At 43.3% G+C, this 13,018-nt stretch overlaps 1 protein-coding gene across 2 annotated transcripts in view; it reads right to left on the bottom strand.

The window, feature by feature from the left end:
- The window catches only part of ARG2 (arginase 2), a 30,975-nt gene extending 28,867 nt beyond the window's left edge, over positions 1–2,108 (bottom strand). The window contains exons 1-2 of one of the 2 annotated variants that reach the window (XM_043556433.1): positions 1,885–2,108; positions 922–994 (exon numbers count right to left, since the gene is read on the bottom strand). In XM_043556433.1, coding sequence (XP_043412368.1) covers positions 922–994; positions 1,885–1,995 — 184 coding nt within the window. In that variant the 5' untranslated portion in view covers positions 1,996–2,108. The remainder of the gene's footprint in view (positions 1–921; positions 995–1,884) is intronic. The other variant, XM_043556434.1, reaches the window with a different exon arrangement.
- Positions 2,109–13,018: the final 10,910 nt, after the last annotated feature.

Raw genomic sequence — 13,018 nt, 5'->3', positions numbered from 1 at the left:
ACATGATTATCTTCAGGACCTACAGCTCCCTGTTGCCATGCATTTTGCATTTACAGCTTCAGAAAAGATCTATGAATGGTCCTAATGTGAATGGAGGAAATGACCTTAAAAAGCAGCTAGAAACATTCAGGTAAAATAAAAGGAAGAACGTTCCTCCCATTCAAGTTGGAATTTGGTGCCTTCTTACCAAAAGAAGTGTTCTCTATTACTATATAAATAGCATTTATCTGTGGGTCAGCTTCAATAAGTTTAGAGTACTATCCTAATCACACAACTGCAACTTTACTGCGGATTACCTGGGCACTTGTGAAAATGCACATGTCTGGATCCCACCACAGAGCCAATAAACCAGACTATTCCATGGAGGAGCCTAGGACCCTGTATTTTTAACAAGTAACCCAATCTGTTTCTCTCTCGCTCAAAAATAAAAACAAACAACAAAACAAGTAACCCAGGTGATTTTCATAATCAGGGAAAAGTTTGAGAAATACTGATCTAAGGCTCTGCTTACAGTAATATAAGGCCATTCATCCTGGGGAGGAAACAAATGACATGGAGAGAGGAAACTGGCTAGACTGATGAATCAGAAGCGCCTCATGACAGAGTTAAGAGAACTAGAATTTGAGGGGGAAAAGCTGAGCGGTTAAAGCTGGAGCGAGCATTCTTAGCACTGCTTGGTAGCCACTAAGCTTGCTCCAGGTCCTGTGCCACTCCACCTCCTTGCCTTCCACACACAGTTACTCTATTGCAACAAGACTGCCTGAAGACTCCCGGATAGATCTTGAACTGCAGATGGAATCCAAGGGAGGATGAGAGATGCTTCCCAAGAACACAGCGGATACTGGGCAGTCCCTGGATATAAGAGGAGACTGAACTGGTCCGTTACCGGCCATCACAGACATCTCAAATCCAGCTACTTACCTAAACTGGAGAGTCTTTTCATCAAGCCAGCTTCTCGGATGGCAGCAGGACCACGTTCCACTCCTTTTCTTTTCTGTCACACAAATTACACATTTAGATCTGAGGTTAGAGGGTTGGAAATAAAACCACTTTATTTCACAAAAATACAGAAATTTGCTAATTCTATACTTAGTTCCCAACAGATCCCTCTGAAAACCTGTGACAGCATTAGCCCTTCATTTTATTTTCACCTGAGGACTGCTCATTTCAAACACTTGCAGGGAAAGAGGGGAAAACAACTATTACTGGAATCCCATCAACCTTCCAAGCCCCAGACTGTGGGAAGAACAAGCAGAGGCCAAGACAGGGGAAGGGGCTGGGCCAGGTCAGGATCCGGCGGCCGGGGGGTGTGTGAGCGTGGCTGGCAAAGGCCTGAGCCCGGACTTCTAGAGCGGTGAGCTCTCCACGACCGCAGGTTTCCTTCATTGATCAAAACAGCCCCTCCCGGCCTCCCGCCGCTAGAGCCGGCAGCGCCAATTTCCCCGCCAGTGAACGCTTTCTGAGAATAGACCCTGAAGCCTTAAATCCTCGGTCGCTCTCTTCAACCTCTTCTCCCTCGATTTTCCACCGGGTATTCTGGCCGGTTTCTCCCCCTCCAGCCCCTCCATGAAATCCTGTCCCTCCTCCCCTCCCCCCCAACACCCCAAGCGGGTCCCACCACTTTCTCGCTTCTCCAGGGGAGGCCGCAGAAACCCGCCAGCCCGCGGCCCCCCTCCCGCGGCGCAAACAGGATGCCCTCCATCTCCTTCCTCCCTCCCCATCTCCTACCAGGGAAAACCCCACGTGCTCTCCCAGTGCCCAATAGCGGGAACCCACCACCTCGTGCCCCTCCGTCTCTCCCCATCTTCTCCTCGCCTCCCCGTCCCTCACCCCACCCCCGCTTTCTCCAGGTTCTGCCCCACGGTGCCAGGTCCCGGTTCTCACCTGTCCCTGTGAGAACGGGGCTCCGATCACAGCCACCGAGTGAACCGACTTCTTCAGGACAGAATGCACTCGCGTCCGGAGGAGACGCGAGAGGCTGCTTCTCAGGGACATGACCGGCAGCGCGGGACACAGATGACCTAGAAGCTACTTCGTGCGGCTAGCCGTCTTAAGTGAGCGCAGCCGCCAGGCGCCGGGCTTACCTACCCGGGCGCCGCCCCGCCCCGTGACGTTACCACCGCCCGGCCACGCCCCCACGCCCCCTACCAGCCCCCCTCACACCTTCCCACCGACCCCGCCCACTGTTCCTCAGGGCCTAGACACGCCTTTGATGACGTCATCCAGCCCTGGCTGGGACTTTCCCTCCAGGGACGAGCCCCTACAGCTGAAGCCATGAGGCTTGCGTCGGTGTCTGGCCAATAAGAGCGCGGTCACGGGCAGGTGTGTTCCTTGGCGGGAAGCGGCCAGCACCCTCGAAGTTGGCGAACTTGCTAAACACAGGAACCAATTCGAAAGCTCGCAGATCGGGACTCTCTTCACACAAATGCGTGCCGCGCAGATGCCAACTCTAGGGAAGGGCTGCCTGGTCTGGGTCTGGCTGGGCTGGTCTGACCCCACTTGAGTGCTCTGCCAAAACGAAGCTACCATCCATCTCCTCTGTTCCATCTCAACTCTGGGTCCAAAAAACAAACTTACCCATCTTTGGGCGTTGAAGGTTAGGAAATCAAATATAGACTGGAGCTCTCTGGGTCAGGCATGTTAATAAAAATTCACTCTCCTAGGTATTTTGGATGGGGAGGTTAGGATTATACAAAACAATTACGTTCCAGGTGTTTTCAATTCTTTACCTGAATAACGGGAGCACTGGTTATTAAACACCAAACAATATATCTAGATTATTTCTAAATTTGGGGGAGGTTAAAGAGCTGAAAGTAACTACTCAGAGTTTTAATAATATTTTAATAATAACCAATTAAAGTTCCAAGAACATTTGGCCTACTAACAATTCCATAAATAAGGGACTATTTTAAAGACGAGAATACAACATCAGATCACTTTCCCAAAGTCACATAGCTTGTAAGTGCCAGAGCTGTGTGACTCCAGATTCTAAGTTCTTAACCATGGCATTAGGGCTTGCCGAAATTTGCACGTTAGTCCTACCAAAATACATTTTTACACAAACAACAGAAAATTATCTCACCTGGTATCAATTTACATGCTGCTTTCCAAAATATTTAAGAAGTCTCCATGGCAACATCATAACTCCAAGGAGCTTTAGTATTATAAGGCAGTTTATTTTTAGAAGATACATTTTATACCTGTCTCCCCCTGCTGGTTTAACAAAGACATGTCTGAAGCTTTAGCAAAATAAGCAGGATATAACCGTAAGGTAATAGTTCTGAAAGTGTGGTCGCTGGGCTGGCAGCATCAACCTTCGCATACATGTCAAGTGGAAATCATTAGGTTCTACCCTAAATTTACTAACTCAGTAACTCTGGGGGTGGAGCACCAGCAACCTAAATTTTCAGTCTCTCCAGGGTCAGGGGCTGTAGGGAGCAGTAGGGGTGTAGTCAGGGATTCACAGTCACTGATAACTGTCACACTTGTTCAGATCCTTGGAATTATCTTGGTACCTTCTTCTTGCCCTTCACCACATCCAGTTTCTTCTCCTTGACTATGTTTTCTGAAATTAATACTGGCACAGTTCACTTCAGGCTCTCCTGGACTCCTGTGAAGGCTATTTCTTAAATACTTACTGTGGGTCACCAGATTGACCTTTCTAAAGTACTACATTAATCCTGCATGTTTTTTCACTGGTTTTCCATTACCTACAGTTTAGTCAGAGGTGAATTACCAGTTCCACATTATTATGCTCCAGGAGAATGAACAGTAGATTGTCATATTACTATTACCCTTTAAAATTCTAATGATTATTACTTCCATATATCTGAAATATTTTATGACTCATTTTTAAAACCCTGAAAAATAACTGGTCTTTTATTTTGAAAACATGCATTTATTTTCAAAATAAGTTATTAAAGGTAATATCCTAAAGTTATAAAAGTCATAGAAGAATGAGCTAAGTTTTAGAAATTTACTTTATATTTTTTAATGTTTATTTTTGAGAGAGAGAGAGAGAGAGAGGCAGAGCATGAGTGGGGAAGGGGCAGAGAGGGAAACACAGAATTCAAAGCAGGCTCCACGCTCTGAACTGTCAGCACAGAGCCCGTCTTGGGGCTCATACAGCCTGCAAGATCATGACCTGCGCTGACACTTAACCACCCAGGCACCCCTAGAAATGTACTTTAAAACTTGTACTGTTGGGGCGCCTGGGTGGCGCAGTCAGTTAAGCGTCCGACTTCGGCCAGGTCACGATCTCGCGGTCCATGAGTTCGAGCCCCGCGTCAGGCTCTGGGCTGATGGCTCAGAGCCTGGGGCCTGTTTCCGATTCTGTGTCTCCCTCTCTCTCTGCCCCTCCCCCGTTCATGCTCTGTCTCTCTGTCCCAAAAATAAATAAACGTTGAAAAAAAATTAAAAAAATAAATAAAAAAAATAAAACTTGAACTGTTATACCATAGGTCTAGGACCCTTCTTCCTGAGACCCAAAACAAGTTGTGCTGCCTTTCTCCTTCCTTTATTGGAGAACATAGATACTCTGCCTCTTTATTTCAGTGCCTGCCAACACACACTCTATCCTTAATAGGCTGCTAGCAGAGCGTGTGGGGGGAGTGGGGTAGGGGACAGGGTGGTGAGTAGGGAAGACCTGATTATGGTGTTTGCTGAGTTCCATGGTGTGTATACTCCCAAGCTACCATTGTGATGTCACTGATGATGGAGTTGGGAAAAGGTGCTCATCATACAGTATTTCCACCATACAAATATCAACATAAATAACGTCAAGAGCATAAATAATGGCAAGATATAGTAAAATAATTAGGCAATGACAAGTTTTGAATGTATGTTATCTTTGTTCCTAATATAATTTACTTGTAAGTTTATATAATTTGATTTTTTAATAATAACATTTAACAATTTGCTCAGACATTCTTGAAATTTAGCGATAGGGTATTGCAGGTGGCTAAAAGCGGTCTCCAGCATACCATTGTTTACTGAAAATCCAAGGAAACTCAGAAAAGTCTAAACAAAATTCTCAAAGGCAGGGACCATAACCCTCTCTGCTCATCACTTCATCCCTTCCTGAATACAGTGCTTGGCACATAGCAGGAGTTTGGCAAATAATAAACCTTCCAGATTCTTACAAAATCCTTACTCATGAACCTTGGTCTATGGCTCTGATATGGAATGGAATGGAAGTCCCCAGGGGTATCTGGGTGGCTCAGTCCTTAAGTATCTGACTTTGGCTCAGGTCATGATCTCACAGTTCATGAGTTTGAGTCCCATGTCAGTGAACTTGAGCCCCGCTTCTGGTAAAATATGAGCCTCAGGTGAGCCCTGCTTCTCTCTCTCTCTCTCTTCTCCCTTGTGGGATTCTCTCTTTCTCTCTCTCTGCCCCTCACTCACTTGCACACTCTCTCTCTCTAAAAAAAAAAAAAAATTAGGGGTGCCTGGGTGGCTCAGCGTCTGACTCTTGACTTGGGCTCAGGTTATGATCTCACAGTCCATGAGTTTGAGTTTGATGCAGGGCTCTGTGCTGACAGCATAGAGCCTGCTTGGGATTCTCTCTCTCCCTCTCTCTCTCTCTGCCCCTGCCTCACTTGTTCTCTATCTCTCTCAAAATAAATCAAAATAAGCTTTAAAAAAATGGAGTGGAAGTCCCCGAAGATTTCGTTCCAGACTTCTACTTTTACATGCTAAAGAGCTGAGTTGAGCTCACCAACACCTTTATTTTTTTTATTTTTTATTTTTTTAATAGAGGCATCCTGATCTTTATTGGCTACTTTTTTTTTCAATATATGAAATTTATTGTCAAATTGGTTTCCATACAACACCCAGTGCTCATCCCAAAAGGTGCCCTCCTCAATACCCATCACCCACCCTCCCCTTCCTCCCACCCCCCATCAACCCTCAGTTTGTTCTCAGTTTTTAAGAGTGTCTTATGCTTTGGCTCTCTCCCCCTCTAACCTCTTTTTTTTTTTTCCTTCCCCTCCCCCATGGGTTTCTGTTAAGTTTCCAACCACACCTTTAGAGTCTAAAATTTAGAGGCTCTCTTTCATTTAAAAAATTCATTCATTCATTCATTCATTGAACACTTTACTGAGCACTTAGTGTGTGCAAAGCATTGTTCTATGCACTGTGCATAGAGATGAAGACAGATAATAGCTCATGACTCCCAGTGCTTACATTCTAGTGGGGAAACCAGTCAAGCAGTTAAATAATCTCACATAGTAGTAAATGCTATGGAGAAAATAAAACAAGGTAATGGAACAGGAGGTCATGTTTTAGCAAGGGGTATCAGGGAAGGCCTCTCCAAACTGACATTTCAGCCAGACACCTAAATGATGAGAAGGAGCTGGTCATAACAAGTTCTCTCTGGTCATAACAACTACTCTCAAGGGAGTAGAGCCTTCTAGGCTTACAGGAACAGAAAGATCCAAAGCCATAAAGTTGAAACATGCTTGTGGGTCAGAAGAAGAGCAAGAATGCCTGTGTAGCCCAAATGTGCAGAGCAAAGGGGGGTTTAGGTGTTGAGTCAGAATGACAGGCAGAGAACAGATCTCAGAGGCAGCCATGAAGAGTATGAACTTCAGAGGAAGAATTTTTTACACAAAAGCAGAGGGTTAAATGTTCTGAATCTGCATTAGGGAGTTGGGAAAATGTGGTTCCTTCTTTCTTGCTTTGCTCTTCTATCTGGGGGCTGGGAGAATTAACATAATAACCCTAAGATACAGTTAAGGCAACAAAGCAGAGGCTACATTCTATGGGGGTAAAGTATAGAGTCTGTCTACCACCCAGTGGGGACTCCCAAGTTCATAGAAAGGCTGAATAGAGAGGAATAAAGGAAGGGATGTAACTGTAAGTGCCTGGTTTAATTGCCTGCACACCCCACAGCCCGGTGTGGAGGCAGCCACCCGAGCCCCTACATACTCCTCGCACACCCCCATCACCGCCACAAGACAGAGGGGTTTTCAGTATGAGCCTTGATCAGTGACAGGGACACAAAAGCAGCAATATGGCTACCATCAAGGTATAAATGAAACTTAGTGTGAAATCTGTCTTGGAACCAGTGGAAGGCCAAGGCTACAAAGGACACCTGAACACTTTGTTCTTTCTTCAGGTTCCATTCTTAAGCCTCTACCCGACTATTCTTCTGTTTGGGACATTTTGTAACCAAACTACCCTGAGTTCTCTCCTTGGTGAGTTACAGAGACTGCAGGAGGTGGAGGAAACTTTATTTGTGGCAAATGAGATCCTGGGGAATAACTTTCAAGGCCAGGACCCCTGAGTGGAGGTGAATGGGTTTCTTTTATTTAGGGTTAGGATGCATATTCGGAAAGGGGAGTTTTGTCATCGCGTGTAAAGGTGGGCATAAGGCTGCACAGCATATTTAGAAGACATACCTATACTTGTATCCCATGTTAATGAAGCTAGTGCTCCTCCTTGGGCTGAGATGTTAACAGTATAATGAAGTAGAGGAAACTGTCAGGTACTCTATGGTCCATCTACTGTGGTGTGAGTCAGTGGCCAATCTCAAACTGGTCTAGGCTAGCAAGCTCTTGCTATTGTTTGCCTCTAAAAGATAAGGTTAACATTCCTGTGAAGAAGGGGGAGGGGGTTGTCTTCCCAGCGACAATTTTAACCTCATTAACCCTATGAGGCACAGTTTCCCTTTCTCCCCTCTCCCTTCCTCCTTTCCTTCACTTAATTTCTTGTCATCCTTAAGGTTTCGGTGTCAAAGTCCCTTCTTTGAAGAAGCCTTTCCAGACCTCTTAAGTTGAATTAGACATAATAACAGTATTTGCTGAGTCTGCTGAATGATTATTATATGCTTTATATGTGTTATTATATGCTTTACAAGTATTATTTAATTCTCCTCACAAGGCAATGACATAGACACTATTATCTCCATTTAAGATACGGTAACCGAGGTGGTGCATGCATGGCTCAGGTCATGATCTCATGGTTCATGGGATGGAGCCCCACATCGGGATCACTGCTGTCAGTGCAGATCCCACTTCAGATCCTCTGTCCCCCTCTCTCTGTGCCCCTCCCCTGCTCGCTCTGTTTCTCTCAAAAATAAACATTTATTTTTTAAATATATATATTTTCTTAATGTTTAAGTTTTTTTATTTTTGAGAAAGAGAGAGAGACAGAGTGTGAGCAAGGGAGGAGCAGAGAGAGAGGGAGACACAGAATCTGAAGCAGGCTCCAAGCTCCAAGCTGTTAGCACAGAGCCCAACGTGGGGCTCAAACCCACAGACTGTGAGATCATGACCTGAGCCGAAGTCAGACTTTCAACTGACTGAGCCACCCAGGCACCCCCGAAATAAATAAACATTTAAAAATAAATAAAGGACTCTTTCTCCTTGGAAGCAGCTCCTGTGAGAGCAGGAATGGTGTCTTACTCACTGTCATTTAACACAGTTCCTGACACAAGAGGTGTTCAATAATTTTTTATTGAATGCCTGGATATTAAATGGCACGTGAAAGTATCTTTTCAAAGAAGTCCTATCTCTTTATGCTAGGAAAATTCCAAGGATGTAATTCCCATTCTTATATGGGAACAGAAGATTTCATGGAATTAGCATTCAAGCTGAGCCTTAAGGATTTTCCAGGAAGAATCTGGTGGGTGTGTGGGGAATCGTGAGGATACTGATATCAGCTAAGAGACATGAACTTGAGTGATGAAAGTAGAAGCAGAGAACCAATAAATATTTGAGAGCCCACTTGTCAGGCAATATTCTAAGAGCTAGGGATACAGTGATAAAGAGTCCAACTTCTCCTGGAGAGAGAGAATTATAGGCACTAAAGCGTGTGAAAAAAATAAAATAAGATGATGTGGTTGAGGGTATGTATGAGAACTGGGTTAATTAGTACAGTCAGGGGGATAAGGAATAGATGTTAAAAGTGCTCTGCTGGTGGGGCACCTGGGTAGCTCAGTCGGTTGAGCGTCTGACTTCGGCTCAGGTCATGATCTCACAGTCTGTGAGTTCGAGCCCCACGTCGGGTTCTGTGCTGACAGCTCAGAGCCTGAGCCTGCTTCAGATTCTGTGTTTCCCTCTCTCTGCCCCTCCCCCGCTCATGCTCTGTCTCTCTCTGTCAAAAATAAATAAACATTAAAAAAAAAAAAAGTACTGTGCTGGTACAGTAAATCGCACTTAGCTACAAATTAGGGATGGAACCAGAAAAGGGAGAGGTGTTAAACCTGGATGAGGAAGAACATTATGGAATTGGAGTAATAGTTCTGAAGGGGTTAATAGTCTACCAAAGTAGTATGAAAATTACTTGAAACAGAAAATATCTGATCAGCAGCTAAAGAAATAAATAATAAAGCAGAAAATGTAAGCAGAGCCTCCCAAATACAGCTGCCATGTTTCCCTATATCTTACCCCAATGAGGGAATCTCCTGATTGGAAAAGACTGACCATCATAAAAAGTGTAAATTCAGCTGCTCATTAGCTTCAAAAAGCCCAACAGAACTTTCCACAATTTTAAGTATGAAGCCCTAATCCCCCCTTTTTAGGTGTTAGTTATAACTTTATCTCTGGCTATCTAGTTACTCATTACTGAACAATTCTCCTTTCTCTGGGTAATACATCTATTGTTCAGATAATTTGCAGGTAACTCACATTCAACTACATGAATCTGAGATGGTAGAGGAAAAGATTTCCTCCCAACACTACTCAACCCTGGCAGCCGTTAAAAATAAACTAGGCAGCTTCCAAAAAATGCTCATGCCCATACCCTCCTGGCCCCCCACCCATTTTTATTCAATTATCTGGGATGGACCCAAGTAGTAGAGTTTTTAAAAACTCTTCAGGTGCTTCTAATACACAGGTTAGAGAATCCAGTATTAAGTGTTATATCTTTCAGTGCTTCTCAACTTTTTTTTTAATGTTTATTTATTTTTGAGAGAGAGACAGAGCACAAGCAGGGAAGGGGCCGAGAGAGACAGAGACACAGAATCCAAAGCAGGCACAGAGCCCGATTCAATGCGGGGCTCAAACCGACAAACCTCGAGATCATGACCTGAGCCGAAGTTGGATGCTTAACCGACTGAGCCACGCAGGCGCCCCAGTGCTTCTCAACCTTTAATGTGCAAGCAAATCACCTGAAGATCTTGTTAAAACTCAGATTCTGTCTCTGTAAGTCTGGGGTGAGAACCAAGAAGCTGCATTTCAAATGAGCTCCTAGGTGATGCCAATGCTGCTGGTCTACTTACTACACTTTGAATAGCAAGGCTTTCTTCACCCAAGGTCTATTCACCTTTCCTTTTCAATCTTCAGAAACATTTCGCCTGAGGGTAACTTATTACTTAGGCTACACAGTTGTGGCTTGATCGAAACCACTTAAAGAAGTTGTTGCTATTGACCACATGAAATTGAGTTGAGACTGTAGTGGTCTGATAAAACCTGTTTGTCAAACCTACACCCATCAAACTAGATTACTGTTTTATATTATTTTATTTTTAATTTTTTTTTTTAGTGTTTATTTATTCTTGAGAGAGAGAGACACAGAGCGTGAGTGGGGGAGGAGCAGAGAGAGAGGGAGACACAGAATCCGAAGCAGGCTCCAGGCTCCGAGCTGTCAGCACAGAGCCCGACACGGGGCTCGAACCCACGAACCGTGAGATCATGACCTGAGCTGAAGTCGGACGCTTAACCGACTGAGCCACCCAGGCACCCCACTAGATCACTGTTTTAACTAAGCTTTTCCATAAGCTTGTTTTATTCCACTTAAAAAACCTTTAGTGTACAACGACACAAGGTGTCTTGATGTTAAAAGGGGAGAGAAACCTTCCACATAAAAGCCAGGTGTTCCTCGACTTGAAAATATTAAGCGCTACTATCTTAGAATGCCACAAGATGGGGATATGACTCTATGAAAAGCAAAACAAAACAAATTCTTTCTGCTTTATCTGTTTCAATAGGCTTCTTTTTATATGCCTATTTTTTCTACTGTTGTTCTGCCTTACTTGAAATAATTACTCGCCATTTTCAGCGGATAGGAAAACAACAGTGTGATAATAAATAAATTATAGAATAACATGATGGAATGCTATGTAACTATTTTAAATGGTATTTATTTTTAAAAAAATCTGTAGAAAGGGGCACTTTGTGTGGCTTTGACTCAGGTCATGATCTCGTGGTTTGTGAGTTGGGGCCCCACATTGGGCTCTGCTGTCAGCACAGAGCCCACTTTGGATCCTCTGTCCCTCTCTCTCTCAGCCCCTCCCCCCTCTCTCTTTCTCTCAAAAATAAATTTAAAAAACTTCAAAATCTGTAGAAATATGGAAAATGTTTGCCAAACATTAATTTTTAATTACTGTTAAATTAATTAAACAAAGGAGCCATCAGGGTGTTTCTAATAGGTTAGCTGCCTCCCTAAGCAAACCAAAGCCTAAACCTGTCAGTGCCTCAAGGTTAAGAAATCCAAACCTAGGCACAACTAATCACAGAAAACAAGGCCACCTTAAGCTATAGCCAATCACATAATTCCCTGCTTTCCTTCCACCTCTTCTCTATAAAAGTCTTGCCCCTACCTCCCACCAAGTGGAGAGCTCCTAACTACTTCCCTTTTGACATTGCCTTATTCAAGTGGATTTTTGCTCAAACTTAAAATCTTAAATATGTCGGTTTATATTTTACCAGTACACACTTATGTTCCCACTAGGACTATAATAATTTTTAAAAGTGTAATAACTAAGAGATGGAATGAGAGAGCAACATGTAACACTGAAAGGCTATTAGGATTGTGTGTAATATTTTTATTTCATTCAAAAACGTTTTGTATTATATCATCTTTTCAACAATATAAACATTAAAACAAGAGGATCTAAATGGTTGGGAAAATGAAGATTTACTTGTTTAGGTGGCAGGATTATGGATGTATTTTCTTTTATATAATTTTAATTTGATGTTGGGAAAATAATAAACATATCTTATTAAAAATGGACAGGTTGGGGGCATCTGGGTGGCTCAGTCAGTTAAGTGTCTGAGGCTGACTCTTGATTTCGGCTCAGGTTGCGGTTTGTGGGTTTGAGCCCTGCATGGGGCTGCCCCTCCTCCGCTTGTGTTCTCTCTCTCTCTCTCTCTCTCAAAAATAAATAAAACATTAAAAAATTAAAAAAAAAAAAAAGAGCAGCCTATCTTGACAAATACAGAGTCCAGATTTCTCAAGCTTCCTTTCTCTGCTTTCGCAATTCATTAGGGTATTAGTTGTGGTCCTGCAAAAAGATGTTAAACTTTCTCAGAGGAACTTGCCAGTTGCTAAGTCGAAGTTCTTTTTGTCAGCTGCCCTTCCTTGCTGAGGCTAATGAATATTGTGAAGTCCAACATTTAGAGCTAAAACTATCACTTCTTGCTGTTTTTCTTTTTAAAGCTTTTCTTTCTTTCCTTCCTTCCTTCCTTTTCTTCCTTTTCTTTCTTCCTTCCTTCTTTCTTTTCTTTCTTTCTTTCTTTCTTTCTTTTTCTTTCCTTTCTTTCTCACTCTCTCTCTTTCTTTCTTTCTTTCTTCTTTCCCAGGTGGCATCTAACCAAATGGCAAATACTATACAGAGGTTTCAATTTCTACTGCGGTGTCAAATTGCGTAACAGTTAAGATGACACTGATCTGACAGAGCAAGGAGTTATAAAGATTTTGGGGGGCACCTGGGTGGCTCAGTTGGTTAACTGTCCAACTTCAGCTCAGGTTATGATTTCACGGTTTGTGAGTTTGGGCTGCCCTGCGTCGGGCTCCGTGGTGACAGCTCAGAGCCTGGAGCCTGCTTGGGATTCTGTGTCTCCCTTGCTCTCTGCCCCTCCCCCACTCACGCTCTGTCTCTGACTCTCAAAAATAAATTTAAAATGTTAAAAAAATTTTTTTTAAGATTTTGGAATTATATTATCACAATAATTATGCTTAATTAATTTAATATTCAAAAAAGTACACTAGGTACCTTTTTTTCTATGACTCTACAGTTGTGAACATTCTGAACCTGCACAGGTTCTTTTTAGATGTTTTTGGTTTTTTTTTTTTT

This window comes from Prionailurus bengalensis, chromosome B3, assembly GCF_016509475.1.
Source record: "Prionailurus bengalensis isolate Pbe53 chromosome B3, Fcat_Pben_1.1_paternal_pri, whole genome shotgun sequence".
NCBI lineage: Eukaryota > Metazoa > Chordata > Mammalia > Carnivora > Felidae > Prionailurus > Prionailurus bengalensis.
Note: the sequence above shows the minus strand (reverse complement) of the source record. Positions and strands in the feature narration are given on the sequence as shown.